We start from the raw sequence: 17389 nt of genomic DNA on the forward strand, positions 1-17389 counted from the left end.
TGTTGCCCTTTTTATTATTATTGTTCTTTCTGTTAACTATGTTGTCATTAATGTAGTTATATGGACAGGTCAATAATTAGTAGTTTACAACATTTTTACAAATGTTTTCTGGGTCTGTTTTGCAAGGGGTGGGAAATCAATACCGTAGTAATGTATTAATCAGTATTCAATTAGGCGGTATAATATGTGTATATCTGTAATGGGATTCAATTTTTTTTACTACTGGTTCTGTGGGTATGGCAGGGGAAGGATACTGTAAAATCTCCAGTCAGAGGTGGTATTTGCTGGTCTCTAATTCTACTCAAAATTTCGCTACTGGTTGTCCAGAACTGGTCAGAACCTGCTGAAACCATCTCTGGATATATGCATTGGTTTTTCTCTTGTGTTTAATACACCTTTTTCAATTGTTTTATTTGTTTTGTGTTTTTTCTTTTTTCTTTTTTCTTTTAATTTTGTGTTTTAACTTTTTTCAAATAAAATAAAATGAGGTTTTTTTTTGTTTTTTTTTAAAAAGAAGACAGAAACAAGCTACCACAATAGTTTTAGGGTGGTTAATATGAACCACTGTACTGTCAATTTGTTATCAATGAGTCAGGTTCAAGCTCTGTTGCCTTCACGGACAAGTACATGATGTCTCAACCTGATTTCAGTCCAATGTGTAGTTCTATTAAGGACGTTCAGAAATAGCTTTAATTCTGACTATCTGCCTAACCCATTCTCCTTCCATTTCTCAATTCTTCTTAGTCTTGCCAAACATATTTTTTTTTTTGCTACTTCATCATCCATTCTCATCACATGTCCAAAGTACGTGAGTTGAGGCTTGCTTTTTATTGCCTCAAGGAAGCTGCCATTCTCTATTTGGTCCAGGATTGATTGGAACTCCTTACTGTCTCTAAACCAATAATTCAGTGGCATCTGTTTCCTTCCTCTCATTCTGTGTATCCATTTTTCAAAACTTTACCTTTTACACTAGAAAAAACAAGTATCCAAGTTTGTCATTGCTCTATCAGATTAATCTCTACTTCTGTAGCATGTTGGCCATCTTTATGCTAGAGACCAAGAAAATTCATCTAACTTCATTTTTTTCACCATTAGTTGTAAATTTTGAAAGTGCAGTTGGATGTTACCTTTGCCTACTTCACATTTAACATTAACCTGGATTTTCACTTTGGATTACTTTTAATCTTATTTACTTTTGACTGAAAACAATGCTGTTCCCAAATCTAAAATTATATTTTGACCTCCTTTTTTATTCCAGCTATCATATTTTCCGATTTTAATAATATATTCACTATAATGTAAACAAATTTGGGGCAATATGTGTGTGTGTGTGTGTATACACACACACACACACATACACACTTTTAAATAAAAAGATAAAAGCTAATACAAATGAATAGAAAGAATAAAAGAAAAAAGAAAGTAATCAAAGAAAAAAGTGCATGAGAAGCAAAAAGATTAAAGATAGAAAAGGGAAAAAATAGCTTCAAATATTCTTCACAGCAACTATATGTACAAATATATTTGACCTCTCTCAATAGTCTATTATTTTTTTCTACAACCTATCCTGTTTAATTATCAAAACCATAAGTCACGGGTTCATTTTTTTTTTCATTTTTACACAAAAAGTCCTTAAGCGGATTCTAGTCAGCAATAAATGTAGATAATGCCTTTTCTCTAATCAAATACGCTGGGACAATATCCATCTTTATCTGATTGCCTTCCTTATTATGAACCTTTCTGTTTCCTTCCATTCAATTTTTGCAACAGCTTTTTTTTACTGAAAGGATTCTGCAGAAAAATAATTAGGTGTTCTGGCACATTTATTAGTGATTGTATGATCCACATTCTGACATGATGTTGGCTACAATATGTCAAGGAGCTTATTATATTCAATAATCCAAAAGTAAATCTCCATCTTGTACTCTCTTTTTCCATTAACAATCTTTTATTAGCTATCTTATATCCATTTGCCTTTTCTGAAATCTTTCTTCTTCTTCTTCTTCTTCTTCTTCTTCTTCTTCTTCTTCTTCTTCTTCTTCTTCTTCTTCTTCTTCTTCTTCTTCTTCTTCTTCTTCTTCTTCTTCTTCTTCTTCTTCTTCTTCTTCTTCTTCTCCTCCTCCTCCTCCTCCTCCTCCTCCTCCTCCTCCTCCTCCTCCTCCTCCTCCTCCTCCTCCTCATTATTATTGTTATTGTTTTAACTTCAATTCAATTCACAATCTGGGACTGTCTATGGAAATTCTCAGTCATCCAGGTCATGGTTGTCCCAAAGGTGCTTTTTCAAGAGGCAACTGGACTTTCTTGTTTTTCTTTGAAGATGTTTTGTTTCTCATCCAAGAAGCTTCTTCAGCTCTGAAGCTTCTCCAGAGCTGAAGAAGCTTCGTGGATGAGAAGTGAAATGTTTTCAAAGAAAAAGCACCTTTGGGACAGTCTAGGACTGGTAAAAAAATTAAAATTCAAGTCCTAACCAGACCTAATAGTTGTTAAGGTAATATCTGAGATTTTTATTCTTATTTTGATCATAATACAGTCAGCCAGCTGTTCAGACTGGGTTTGGGTTTGGCATTTTTATCTACCTATTATTATTGATTGCTTATTGTACCCTACGACTATCATTAAGTGTCACACCTTATGATTCTCGACTCTTGACAAATGTATCTTTTCTTTTATGTATACTGAGAGTATTTACACCAAGACAAATTCCTTGTATGTCCAATCACACTTGGCCAATAAAGTATTCTATTCTATTCTATTCTATTCTATTCTATTCTATTCTATTCTATTCTATTCTATTCTATTCTATTCTATTCTATTATTTAAGATTTATTCTTCAATTCAGTTCATAGTCTGGGACTGGTAAGAACTGAACAGTTCAAGTCCTAACCAAGAACCTAAGAGCTTTTAAGATAATGACGATTATCATTATCATTATCTCCCTCCTCCTCGTCTATATTCTTCCTTTGTTGACATTCTTAACTGAAATATCTCTATCTTGCTTCACATTAGAAAGCATGTGTTCTTAACCAGGGCTTTCATCTTCCAGCTTTCTATGGCTGTCATCATAACTTGTTCTAAAAGCCTCTTGGATCTTTTCCTCTTCAAAACACTGGGAATATTTCTCGTCTGTCTTTGCTTGCACAATATCTCTCATCACAGCCCACAAACCTCCTTACCTTGCACAAGGTAAGCATAGTCAATCCATTCTTTACATTGATCTTATATTCCAACTGCATGTTTTCCAAATCATATCTTGCTGGGACAACTTCTCTCTTTAATTTTCTGACTTTAACCTGTATATTTTACATTAATTATTCGTGGACTGTTCCACGTGTAGCAAGAAATGTTCTAACTGACTGGATCACATTTCTCCATCTTTTATATCCTATTATATAGTCTATCCCACGTTTTTAAAGTTGTCTATCTAGTCCAAATGTAAAGATATCCAAAATATAAAGAGGCTATGAGCTGCTTGGGGTTTTAAGGGCTAATTTAACAGTTTAAATTATTTTCAGCAGGGAACTGATACCTAATGCAGACCATTTACTGCAGGCATCATATGAGCTCAGTTTCTTGTTTTGATCAGTGGTCTGGTCACTTACATGTTCATTAAAATATCATTTCTGGCCAATTTTCAAGGTAGCCCATGTGAAACTCACTTCAAAAGTAAAGATGGGCTGGAAAATAATTGTCAAAATTTGAACAGCTCAGGAAGGAAATGTATCTGGCATTCCAGTAATAATTGTGTGCAAACACATTCCTTGCCAAGGTGTCCATTTGTAAATCCAGTAACAGCTGGGAACCAAAGAACATACCTAAATTAAGAACTTTCCCTTTCTGTTGTAATGCAACCTTCTTTACAATAGGTTTCACTTCAATTTCATGTCCTGTTTTATCAACACACCCCTTTTATGCTTGGATGTGATTTTTACTTTGTTCTTCCTCAACCAGTCTATTATTGCTATTAGGTAGGATTCGACACCCTTAGAGCCTTGAATCTGTATGTCAGCACTATATTGATGTGCCTATTTCAAAGCTACAAATAATTTCCCCCAAGAAGTTCATGTAGAAGTTAAACAGCACAGAATAGCAACAGCAATAGCATTTATATACCGCTTCACAATGCTTTACAGTCCTCTCTAAGCGGTTTAGAGAGTCAGCATATTGCCCCCAACAATCTGAGTCTTCATTTTACTAACCTTGGATGGAAGGCTGAGTCAACCTTGAATCAGTCAGAATATACAACAGAATCACAAAGGGATAAATAACTAAACAGGCAACAGTTTGGATACTACCAAAAACTGCAGCTTTACTTTGGCAGCAAAAATATTTAACTAAAACATTGGAGACAGAAGGCTATAAATTAAATGCTGTCTTACTGCATTCCAAACTTATACAGCAAACCTGTATAAGGGGGGAAAGAGTTGGGACAGATTTAAACAACAATTTATTTATTTAAACTGGTTGGCTGCTGCATAATTAGCCTTTCGGCTTGAAGGCAGAATTAAACATTTTTCCTACATTTGTTATGAAGAAAAAAACCCTCAGAAGCACGTATCCTGAAATCCCCTGATTATCTCCTAACAAAATATAAACCTCCTGGAAAATGTGATGGCAGAAATTGGATAGGAATAGATACATGGAAGAGTCTTGTGAATGAAGAAATGTGACAGAGAAAGCAGAATAAGAAAAGAATTACGTCCTGATTTTTACCCAACATTCAGAGGATATGAAGTTCAACCAGAAGGCACATATTCATATTTTTGCAGAACAGAACAAAGACAGTGTATGAAGATTTAAATGATGAACAGGTTAACTTTGTGTTTTGCAGCAAGACGACTGTGAGAAAACTCACAGAGTTTCTCGTATAATAATTGAGATAAAGAAGAGAAGTAGGAGCCATAATAAAGTACACACGGAAAGTGAGGGAAAGAGACTTGACAGAGAAGAAAATTAAGTAAGTTGAAACTTGATTTCTTATATTTCTTACACTTCTCCGAACATACTGGTTTTGTAATGAATATTTTCACAGTATTAGAACAGAGTAGAGCTGGAAGGAACTTGGAGGTCTTCTAGACCAGCCCCTTGCTCAAACAGGAAAACCTATTCCATCTCAAAAAAGTGACTGTCCAATCTCTTTTAAAAAACCTCCAGTGATGGAGCACCCACGATTTCTTAAGGCAAGCTCTTCTACTGGTTAATTGTCCTCACTGTTAGGAAGTTTTTCTTAATTCCAGGTTTCTTAGTTTCCAACCATTGTTTCTTGTCCTGCTCTCTGGTGCTTTGGAGAATAATTTGATCCCCTCTTCTTTGTGGCAGCCCCTCAAATGCTGGAATACTTCTATCAAGTCACCCTTAATTCTTCTTTTCTTTAGACTAGTCACTAGCCAGACCCAAAACCTATAGCCTTTCTTCATATATTTTACTCTCCAGGCCTTTAATCATCTTAGTTGGTCCTCTCTGAATTTTTTCTGTTATATGTTTTTTTTGTATGTTGTATGCATTAAGTATGTTGAACCCTAGCCTTGATGCATGGTCAATTGAGGATACAGAGGCTGAATCTTGCATGGTTATATGGGAGGAGTTCAAACCTGCTGATCCTGAGGAAGTGGACAGGGTCTTTGTAGCGGTTAGTTTGGCCATTTCCATGTTAGATCCATGCCTGTCTTGTCTGGCCAAGGCTAGCTGGAAGTGAATACAGGTAGTCCTCAACTTACAACAATTCATTTAGTGATCGTTCAAAGTTACAATGGTGCTGAAAAATGTGACTTATGACCACTTTCTATTCTTATGACCATTGCAGCATCTCCATGGTCACGTGATTTACATTATCCTCTTGACAACTGACTCATATTTATGATGGTTGCAGTATTCAGGAATCATGTGATCCCCTTTTGTGACTGTCTGACAAGCAAAAGCAATGGAGAAGCCAGGTTCCCTTAACAACCATCTTATTAATTTAACAACTGCAGTGATTCACTTAACAAAGGTGGTAAGTTGTAAAAAGGGGTAAAACTCACTTAACAAATTTCTCACTTAACAACATAACTTTTGGGCTCAATTGTGGTCATAAGTTGAGGACTACCTGCCTATGCTTGGGTCTGGGTCTTGCAGTCCTGAATGTGTGAAGGCCCCCGTTTCCTGGTTAGGCTGATACAGATAGATTGACTGCTATTTGTAGTGTTTTTTTAATTTATGATATTTTGCCTCCCAAGATTATTGGTTTGAGATGGGCAAATTAAATAAATAAATATATTAGATTGCACTACTTTATTAGCATAGGTATCACAGTATCCACAATAAATCCCTTAGTTGTATGGCTCCTGACCTACTGACACTCCCAAAGGTCAAAAAGCCATTTCTCCCATTTCCTTTGCTGAACTGAGTTACAGCAGAATCAGGAGGGGAAGTAGACTTTCCAGATATTTGTTATCCTAGCACTAAAAAAAAATCTACTTCTTTCCCTGGAAAGAAGTGGGAAAAGTTGGTCATTTGTTGTCAGCTTCCAAGTCTCTGTAGATTCATGGAAGTGGAAGAACAGGAGCCCTACTCTCTCCTTTCTCTTGCTAGAAGGAAGGGAAGTGGATGTTTTGGGTGCCAAGTCTCTTTCCAGCAGCTAAATTAATGGAGGAACTCTGAATTTTGTATTGTGAAATAATTTTCCTCGCGATTGTTTCCAGATGGCATTTTGTTACGTTGCCACAAATCACCTCACAATATTTTCAGGCACTCTGGAAGCTTCAGGAGGAAAGAAAGATGGATAACAGCAGTTCTACAAGCTCCATTTTGTTGACAAATGGACGTAGGGAACACCCACCCACATAACCTGTTCTCCACTATATTAGTATGCTGATATTACCCATATTTATCATGTTTTATTATCTGTCAGATATAATAATTTTACCATCAAAATATTTTGAGGCTGACAATTCAGCTTGTTTGCATGCTTTGGTCTAACATGGAAAAAAAAGTTAACTGTGCCTATGTGTCAGAATATAATGAATAGCTTCTAATTACTCTACAAACAGCAATATTTTCACTCAATTATTTGACAAAACTGCATGTTTCAAAAACAAAATATATGATAAAATTGCTGGCTTTAAGATTGCTTTAATTTGTTTTTGTGTATTACCCTATAAATGTAATATTTCACCAAGCCAATGAATATTATGTAGACTTACTTCTAGCAACAGTACTTACCCTTTGAGGTACAGGTGGGGAAGTGGCAGGGCTAATAGATTCATGGCTCTCCATGACATTTCCGTACTCTGCCATGCCGCCTTTCAGAGGTAATGGTGGAGGAATGTCCATCATTTCCAAATTATTCATTCCATTTAGTTCTGAATCTGAAAATAAAGATGCAGGTAACTCAGCAGATCATTCACATTCTATAATATATAATTTTCACATTATTCACATTCATAATCTATAATTTTATGAAATAAGATGAAACATTTTTAGTTTTACAAATTCCTCCCAACATCTCTTATTTGAAAAATGAAAGAGTAGCAACAAGAAACATCCAATAGCATAAAGAAAGTCTTTTTATCCTAATATGTGATTGCTAATCAAGTTGAACTTTATTTTTGCCCTGAACACATTAGAAATTATGTCCTGATTGTGACAAGTATGAGTGCTTTAGACATGCTGGGAGGGTAAGCTTTATAATTTGGTGAGGGCCAGAAAGATGCGAAGTTGAAAGGCCTCTTCATGGTTAAATTCAACAGAAATAAGCAGTGCACTTATAACGATATTTGTTATGGTTGCTTTACCTCATCCATAATAACCAGAAATGTCAAGACTCCTGTGGAATGATCACACAGCTTGGAGGCTAATCAGCTTTCCTTAAATGTGTTTGATACTACAGAGTTAGCCATTACTAATCTTTGCCCCCTTTCCAGCAAACCATTCTTAATCCAAGTTTAAGTTGTGTCCCATTGCTCCTTCTTTGACAGAGCTGGTTCATATTTGTATTTCATCAGGTAGAAAAATTAGGAGCATCTATACTGCAAATGATCCTTCAATGACAAAATGCATCATCTGAGATGGGAATTTCTAGATATTTATTTACAATATCAACGACTGAATTTTGGACGATGAATGAGAAGTCTACAAATGCTTTTACATATTATTATTATAAATACTACTATGAGGAAAGAGTCAACTAAACTACCTCTTACACTTTTTTGCTTATTATTCCTTAGTTACTGATTATAAATGATTCAGTGTTTTAATTTTTTCCCCTAGGATAAACACAATTTAAAAAGACTCTTTCCACAAAATTTAAAGAATTAAATTTATAACTATATAATTTTACTAAAATGGTGGAAAACTATTGTAATGTTAAATGAGGTAAATAGCTACAGATAGTCCTTGATTTATAACCAAAATTGAGCCCTAAGCGAGACAGTTGTTAAGTGAGCTTTGCTCCATTTTACAACCTTTCTTGCCATAGAATCACTGTAATTGTTTAGTTAGTACTCTGGTTATTAAGCAAATCCAACTTCTCCATTGACTTTGTTTGTCAGAAGGTCACAAAGGGTGATCATATGACCCGGGACACTGCAACAGTCATAAGTATGAGTCAGTTGCCAAGTGACTAAATTTTGATCATATGACTATGGGAATGCTGCAACAATTATAAGCATGAAAAACTGTCATGAGTCACTTTTTTCAGTGCCATTGTAACTTTGAATGATCACTAAACAAACCCTTTTAACTTGAGAACTACCTGTATTGCACAGCTTCATGTATTAAGAGGAACAATTAATAGATTGCAATATCATTGCAAATATATTCTATTTAGGGCCTCTTTTAAAATTGCCAGAAGTTTGTTAAAATCTTTAATTCCAAATAAGGCAACATTCTGTCACATACAATATGAAATGTGCAATACAGCAGGGGTGTCAAACTCAAGGCCCGTGGGGTGCTTAAATCTGGCCTGTGGAGCTGACCTGGAAATATTAAAAGGACTGGCCTGTGGTGCCTCTGGCAGCCAAAATGGGGTGTGGGGGCTGTGTGCGGCCCCCCATGCCCCATTTTGGTCAGCAGTGTGCCACAGGAGGCCCTCCAGGCTGAAAATGGAGCATGGGGGGGGGCCACATGAGGCCTCCCCATGCCCCGTTTTGGCTGGCAGAGTCCTGAAGGAGGGGTCCATCCAGTCTTCCTCCCCCCCACGGCTGGCCCACAGAGGAGAACTACAATGCTGATCCGGTCCTTAAAGAAATCCAGTTTGACACTCCTGCAGTACAGGTTCTTGTAAACAAGGCCCTCAAGATGTTACAAATCCAACTTCAAATTAGATCTTCCAGTCTTTTAGCCTATTGTACCTCACAAGATAGTTGGAAAGAAGAAACGGGGGTAGGAAAGAATCACATACTCTGCCATAAACTCCTTGGAAAGGGCATCAGGCATATGTAGTTAAAGGGGGAGAAAAATCTTTCATCTGACTACTATTTCATATTTATTTTCTACCTCAGAAAAGTAGTAAGTAAAACTTCCTGAATTTGTATTGGGAACCTGCACCATCAAGAAGCAGCCCATCAGACTTTAGCTTCGTGCACATGAAATATATCCATCTCAAACCTTTTAAAGCTTTACTCTTGCAGACAACTGCCTTTCTGCAGTATTAAAAGACAGGAACTGATTGTGAGAAGTAGACAGCCCGTTAAACCCTGCCAAAGGGATGAAATCTCAGTTCCTCAGATGAGGAAAGTGCGCCTAACTGGTTCCAAGGGTACCTAGAGGTGGATTCCATATCGAATAAACAAACAATTTATCTCAGCTTGGTCTGTGCTGCCAGGAGATTCTGGAAATTGTAGTCTGCTTTGCGATACTGAATAAGGCAACAGTGACTTTTATAGTTTCTGTCAACTTGGAATTGAGTTCCATATACTGTTGCCACACAATCTCCAGCTGTCCCAAGGCAATAAATACTATTGCTTTTCCCCCAAATGGGGCAATTTTAAAACCAACTTTCTAATCTTCCTGACACATATTTTATTCTTTAATTTTCTTTCTTTTGGGACATTGCAACTTTTCTCACGCTTAAAATAATCCTTGCAACTGGGCCTGTTTTTTGTGTTCATGTAGCAGTAATGAGACTGCCATGACTTAGTGTCATGACTACACAACACATGCGTTTGAATCGAAGCCACAGCGACCTGAAGGATGGCATTCCTCTTCATCAGCATAAACTCTGTATCATAATAATATGCGCGGTCTATGTAAAATGCTGTGAGGTGAAGCTATACGCATTAACCACAATTCATGTGATTGAGTTCATACGAATAATTATCATTAATAATGGTAATCATGGGTAATAAGGGTAATCAGGGGTAATAAAGGGTAATGAGGGGAAATTATTATAAATATCGAATCCCAGGAAATTCGGGTTAGATCCAACTTGTTTGCTTAGCTATTGTCTCGGACGCCTTGTGGAGGAAGGAATAAACAATAAGCTTTTGTGTTACCAAATACTGAAGCGAAAAGTGTCTTATTTTCTCCCTGCATTTGTGCCAAAGAGTAGCTGAGACCTAGCTACTTTGTACCCACTTATTAATAAAAGAATAGAGCCCTTATTGGGTACAAGACAAATCTTAAATCTTCATATCAGAAAAGGAGCAAAAACAAACTATAAGTAAAGCATTCAGATGCCTTTAGAGAAAATCGTATACCCGTGATGGCGAACCTATGGCACGCATGCCGGAAGTGGCACACAGAGCTATTTCTCCAGGCACGCAGAACCATCACCCCTTGTTCTTCTGGGTTCTGGCACGCTGGCCAGCTGGACTTCACGTGCGCATGTGCACTAAAAACCAGAAGAGCAGCCACCTGGGGCACATGCGCATTCCAGGAAGAGGAGCTTGTTTCCAATGCATGCATGTGCGTCAGCCACTTGATCTTCTGGTTTCTGGTGCACATGTGGGCGCAAAGTCCAGCAATAGGAAGAGTATCGGGTGTGCATGCCAAAAGACCTGGAGAGGGGCAGAGCTGCGGGCCGGTGCTTCCCTCCCTCTCTGCCTGAGTGGGGTTCTTGCGTGGCTCCAGCCCATGGCGCATCCGTGCTCCGGAGCACCTGGCCAGCTTGGGCGCCCCAGAAGAGCCGGCCACCCCCATGCAGCCCCCCTTCCCACCAATTTGCCAAGGAGGCACGACCGCTTCTGTCCCCAATGTTCCTCCCACCTGGCTCATATAGCAACATGTGTTAATCAAGAATCTTGGGCAGCTAACCAAAAAGCAAGCAGTCAAAAATATAGACAAGGCTACCCTTAAAAACCAAACATTATTAAAGGTCTCCGCTAATATCCCCTTCATAGTGCTTGGAAGAATAGCCAAATATTCAGGGCCATCTTAAGGTAAAACTGTTTCATAGGACTAGTGCCCTGACAGAGAAAGTTTCGCCAAGCAACACTGCTTCACAAAAGGGAGCCAGAGCATACCCACCCTGGCAGATATAGTGGAATGAAATTAAGCTACTGGAGATGGGAGTAAAGCTGGAAAGCTGAAGGATCAGGTTCGAGACCCAAGTGCCACATGACAGAGTGAGCTCCCATGACTTGTCCACCTAGTAGTTTGAAAGCATGCAAATGTGAGTAGATAAATAGGTACCTCTTCAGTAGGAAAGTAACAGTGTTCCGTGTGCCTTAGCATACAGTCATGCTGGTCACATGACCATGGAAATGCTGGCTCCTTTTGCTAAGAAACAGAGATGACCACTGCTCCCTAAAGTCCTGATGAATTTTTGAAGGTGATGAACGTGAAGTTCCAAAAGCTTTTCAAGGGTAGCCCTATGTACAGTGTATTGCAGGGGTATTAAACTCACGTCATCATGGCAGTGTCACATGACATATTGGGACTTTTCCCCCCTTCACTAAACTGGGCATGGGCGTGACCAAGGTGTGATGGATCTGGCCCACGGGCCATGAGTTTGACAGCCCTCGTGTATTGCAATATAACTGTGAAGCATTTAAAACATGAATTACTGTGAGTGGTAACACCCAAACTAGGAATAGATAAACCTGGCATAAAGATGGATTTATGCAAAATACCTCTTGGCTACAGCTGCCATTTGCTTCCGGGCCATGAGTCTGGGAAGACTCCCAGATTACATACCAACTAAATATTATCCAGGCAGAATTAACAGTAAAAGGTCTCCAGATCTAGAGTGCTAAAACTCACAGGCCCGTCTTAATAGGATTCAACTGAAGCTTCTTTCCCATCCAGAACTGCACAACCGCTAAGCAATGGAAAAGAACTTTGGCAGCATGGCCTGGACAGAGAGAGATATATACAATACTGTTGATATGCTGGACATATTCTATACATTTGTTTATTAAAATAATACAACTAGACATAATTTTTTTTTAGACTTACTGGGCTGTAAACTGAAAGAAAGCTTGGTTCTTGGAGTGATTGGTGGAGGAATATTTTGAGGAGGTGGCAACGGGGAAACAGATAACCGTTTTTCACTTCCCATAACATTAATAACTTGGCTCTTTGGTCTTTGTGGTCTCAACGGGCTGATCTGATTGGGCAGAAAAAGAGAATGTTAGACCAATTTGAAGTATATTTTACACTAAAAATGAAAAACAGTGATCTACAACATACTGCTAAACTATAGTTCTTAGCATCACTTACTATTGGTCATGATGGCTTATAGAGTTGTAATTCAGAAATATCTAGTGGGCCAAATTACATACTACATTTGCCAAGAAACACAATAAAAACTAATTTGCTCAGAGAGCATAGCTGTTGGATATAAGAGAGAAAATGTGAATGTATGAGCTGTCAACATTGTGATAAGTGTGTTCCAGTGTGTACATCATAAAATCATAATGATAAGAAAAAAAGCTTTTGTCTCAAGGCATTAGTCAAATTAATAAAATAGCATTAATAAAAGGATCTTGGTGTGCCCTTTTTCAAAAAATACTAGGATAGATTTCCCCCTAGTTTTTTGGACAATAAAATGGATCCCTCTTCCTCACTGCCATCCAGTCCAGATTTGACAAGGTCCTCACCTAATGATCAGAGAGCATGGATTAGGAAGATACAGTAAAGGCTCCCTTCCAACTCTGTTATTCTGTTGTACTGTCCTTACTATTCATTACTCACTAACTTCCAAATCTCATGATAAATTGTAAGCCCATTAATGTAAAATATATCTACTGTGCAGAGGTGGTATTCAGCAGGTTCTGACCAGTTTTGGAGAACTGCTAGCAGAAATTTTGAGTAGTTCGGAGAACCGGCAAATATCACCTTTGACTGGCCCCACCCCCATGAGTCCCAGCTGACCGGCTGGGTCTTTTGTTGCCCTGCACAGGAGAATGGAGCTGAAAAGCAGGTTAGTGGCGTGGGGAGGGAATGGGATTTTGGAGTAACCTTCCTCCAGCAGTGGATGGGGAATGGAGATTTTACAGCATCCTTGGGGTGGGAATGGAGATTTTGTAGTATCCTTCCCCTGCCACGCCCACCAAGCCATGCCCACAGAACCAGTAGTAAAAAAATTTGAATCCCACCACTGCTACTGTGCCACAAAGAAGCACAGCAGTTTTCCAGATCGGTGTTTTTAAAGATTCTGTGCTGATTTTTCTGAACAGTAGAAACAAATGTATGTATAACAAATAAAACGATTGTTTACAATAGTTAGATGTAACAGTAATTTCTTTTATAAATATATTTATAAATATATTATTTCATACCCCTGGATAGAGATAATTGCAGATTCTTTTGACTGTGCTTAGCATACCTCCTTTAAAGGTTGAATATAATTTATGTTCATTGTAAAGTTTATGGTAGGCCTGAAAAAACTTATTGGATACTGATTAATCTCCACTCCTTGAACTCTCTTTAATATGGCACAGTATAGGATTAAAAATAGATATGGGAATAAAGCTGCATAATTTTCCAAATGTCAGCATATGAGATGCACTATCTGATCACTTGGCAAATTATCTAGAGAAGAGGCTTCTTCAAGTGAATATACTAATTATTCTGCTTCCTCTCTATGTTACATTCACAAGGATTTATAAGTTCTGAGATATTCAAATCAGTCCTAAATGGCATAAACTCCTTCATGATGATGCCAGATCCTTAGAATATAACCACCTCCTTCCAGCATTTTGACAGATTGAATTCTGAAATGCACAAGTTATTTTTTTAAATAAAGTACGAGTAAATTATAATTACAGTTTCTGAAAGTATCACTGCTTCAGACTGCTGCAGAGAAATATCAGTTGATTTCAATTCTTTCTCAAATATTTCTTGGTGCTTGCTGTTTCTCTTTTCTTTCTTCTTTTCTTTCTTATCTTTATCTGAGTCATCTTTATCCAACTTATCTTGTGATCGAGAATGCATCTTCTTTGGCAGAAGGGGCTCAAGCACAAACCTAAACAAAATTATTATTTTTATTTAAAATGCAGTTAGTACCGTGAAAGCACAGCTCTTTCAGTATATTCATTCTACTTTAATTAAACAAGGAAACATGCAAAAACATGTTTGCTTACAGAGACGTACTATATGCAAATATACAGGCCAAGATTTTAATTCTCTAGGATTATTTTTCAAAACAGTTTACAATTGAGCATTGTATTTTGTGAATCAAAGGACATTGGAAGGTATTCTTAGTAAAAATGCAGTTGATGACATCAATCATCATTTATACATGTTCAATGTGTCTACATTTTCTTAAGGAATACAATCACGTGCTAATAATACCTATATGGAACTGTGATTGATAGTTGCTAGTACCACAGGACATACTCATATTGTCTGCTTTTTAAGGAAAGCAATCACAAGGCACAACCGAACTTTTCTGCCAAAAATTATTTCTCTGCTATCTATTTGCATTAAAATGCAAATAGACATGTTTGCTTCCCTCAAAGAATAGCCAGTTTAAACATACTTTTGCAAATGCACAAGTATCATAACCGGTTCCATTTTTAAAAATTCTGTGTGCTTTTACATGCCAAGATAAAGAACATATCAAAAGCTATTTATAAAGCTAAAGTAAAACAGTAATGCTGAATGCCTATTGTTATTATATGAACAATGGCAAGAGTTAGTGAAAAAGTGTCTGGGTCAAAATCTTGCATTCCATCAATATGTAGGTAATTACTCCCACTTCCTCTGTGCAATGGGACAGGGACATGGGACATGGTGTGTGCAACATCAGACAGAAATAGCGATAAAACAAAATGAACAAAACCAGTAAAGAAATTCACCTAACCATTTAATGTTTTAATATTAAATAGGTGAATTTTAAATATTTTAATTTTAAATATTAATATTTAATATTTGAGATAAAAAGAGGCTGATAAGAATCTTTGAGCTAAATATTTTTTTCACTATCTAGATATAAGAGTGATTTTCAATTTTCCTGTAAAGTTTTATGAAATAAAATCAAATAGCTCCAGAATGAACTAGCAAAATAGACCTCTTATATCTTACACATCATGATAGCCTCTTATAACTTAGATTTGATTTTCAAAAAGACAAAGAAAAGGGCACAGAACAGAGCTATAGAACATATTAAGTTGCATTTACCCATCTGAGCCAGGCCTAGAAGGAGCACTGTCAGAAGAGATGGAAGAAATTGAAGCAACAGATAGTGGCCTTGAGGATGACGGCATTGTGAACGATCGAACCATAGACCTTGGCCGACTGCCTTGCCGGTCATCTACTGATGAGGGCTACAAAACAAAATAGAAATTAAAATAAAATTTAACTTCTTCTGTTACAAAGACATAATAAATAAATGGAAAAGACCATTATTAAGAGGACTGTTACTATCTGAGCTTCCTAAGGATATCACTTATAAGGCTCTAGGCCATCCATGAGGGTATTTTGAATAACAGTTATTATAATTATAATTACACTCAAATCTGATATACATTGGTGTGTATGCATAGAGTACGGAGCTAACCATGAAGAAGAAATACAATAATGGTTAAGTAAACAATAATTTAGCCCCAAAAAGAAAGAGGAAATGAGAAAGAAGTTCAATGCCTTGATTGTCTCTAACATAAGGTAAGGTCAAGGGAAATGCTATCAGACTTTCAATAATCTTTAAATATACTCTAACCACCACCACTACCACCCCCCAAAAAATTCTAGTAGACTGTGTGGTATCTGTTTCTTGGCTTGGCCTACTCAACAGCAAGATAGAATTCCTATTGACGATTCCACCTCCTCACTTTCCCGTCCTATTTGGTTGTATCATGGAGTAGGCTGGTAACACAGATTAAGGAGGTACATTCCCTCCTCAGCAAATCACCCCCTCCCCCTAGCAAGATCATTAGTAAATCACCAGCTATATCCAGGATTATATATAGGATAATAAACATTTATCAGTAGCTGATGAAGAGCAGCACTTTTTGGCCACCTTTATTGTTACTTTGACTTCCTTGGTTGGACTGCAATCTCAAAGGAAAAGAGGACAACCACCAACCTGCCCTAATTACCCAGCAATAATTAAGTTGTAGACTCTCATCTTATTTCCCTATGATTATTTTTATTTCAGTGTTTATTCTCAGCTTCTTTCCATTCCCTGCAAACACATTCCTTATCACCAGTTATCATTACAAACCTTAAGTCACTTGGTACCTGTATTATAGAAAACAAGATGGGAGTAGAGGTGAACTGAATCTGAAAGTTGCACCTCTGGTGAAAACCTCACTGCTCCTGCTCAGCTCTTATTTTAAGTACCAGTCCCAAGAAGCTGGTGCAAAAGACAGAATCAGGAATCTCATCCTATGGAGAGATTCTATTGTCTGAAATGTAAGAAATATCTTGGCAAGCAGCAGAAAAATTATATGTTCTTTGTCCCTCTCACTCTACTTGGAGAGAAGATCTTTGCATCTGCGTCAGCTCATCTCTCCTCATCTGAGAACTGGAAATTTCTTAGATCAAGAAGGGATTCCATGATTTTCTGTGTGAATGAGATTTTCTTTGATAGTGATCTAACTGTCCATTATTAAATACTATTGCTTAAATGGGCCAAAATGTTATAGAAACACAAATACCAGTACTGCGATTCAATTACTTCTGTTTATAAACAAACAGAGATGGAATAAAATATTTTTAACATAAAATTTTACAGTACTGAATACTAAAGATTTGATAAATGATATACACACAAAATACTTGTGCTTTTCTGACAAAAATAAAAACCCCATGCTTATCACCGATAAATACTTCAAACCATTAATTAATAGGAAATGGCTTCTACACAAGGTACTCATAAAACAGATATAACATTATCTATTTTAACAAGATCTTTGCTGTGATTAACACAACAGTGATAGGATAGGATACCATCTTGGTATAAATAAGGTCATTAATTTTGCCACAATGTTAATAAGTGATGTATAAGTAGAATTTATGTCCCTATATT

General features: G+C 37.1%; 1 protein-coding gene across 3 annotated transcripts in view; it reads right to left on the reverse strand.

Annotated features, from left to right (window-relative positions):
• Positions 1–17389, reverse strand: part of DOCK1 (dedicator of cytokinesis 1) — a 414443-nt gene that overhangs the window by 12501 nt on the left and 384553 nt on the right. For all 3 annotated transcript variants that reach the window (XM_087964320.1, XM_087964319.1, XM_087964318.1), the window contains exons 48-51: positions 15541–15686; positions 14185–14383; positions 12373–12523; positions 7198–7343 (exon numbers count right to left, since the gene is read on the reverse strand). In XM_087964320.1, the coding sequence (XP_087820446.1) occupies positions 7198–7343; positions 12373–12523; positions 14185–14383; positions 15541–15686 (642 nt within the window). The remainder of the gene's footprint in view (positions 1–7197; positions 7344–12372; positions 12524–14184; positions 14384–15540; positions 15687–17389) is intronic.

Source organism: Notechis scutatus, chromosome 4 (assembly GCF_049901735.1).
Source record: "Notechis scutatus isolate UNSWTSFEM ecotype Mainland chromosome 4, rNotScu1.2, whole genome shotgun sequence".
Classification (NCBI taxonomy): domain Eukaryota; kingdom Metazoa; phylum Chordata; class Lepidosauria; order Squamata; family Elapidae; genus Notechis; species Notechis scutatus.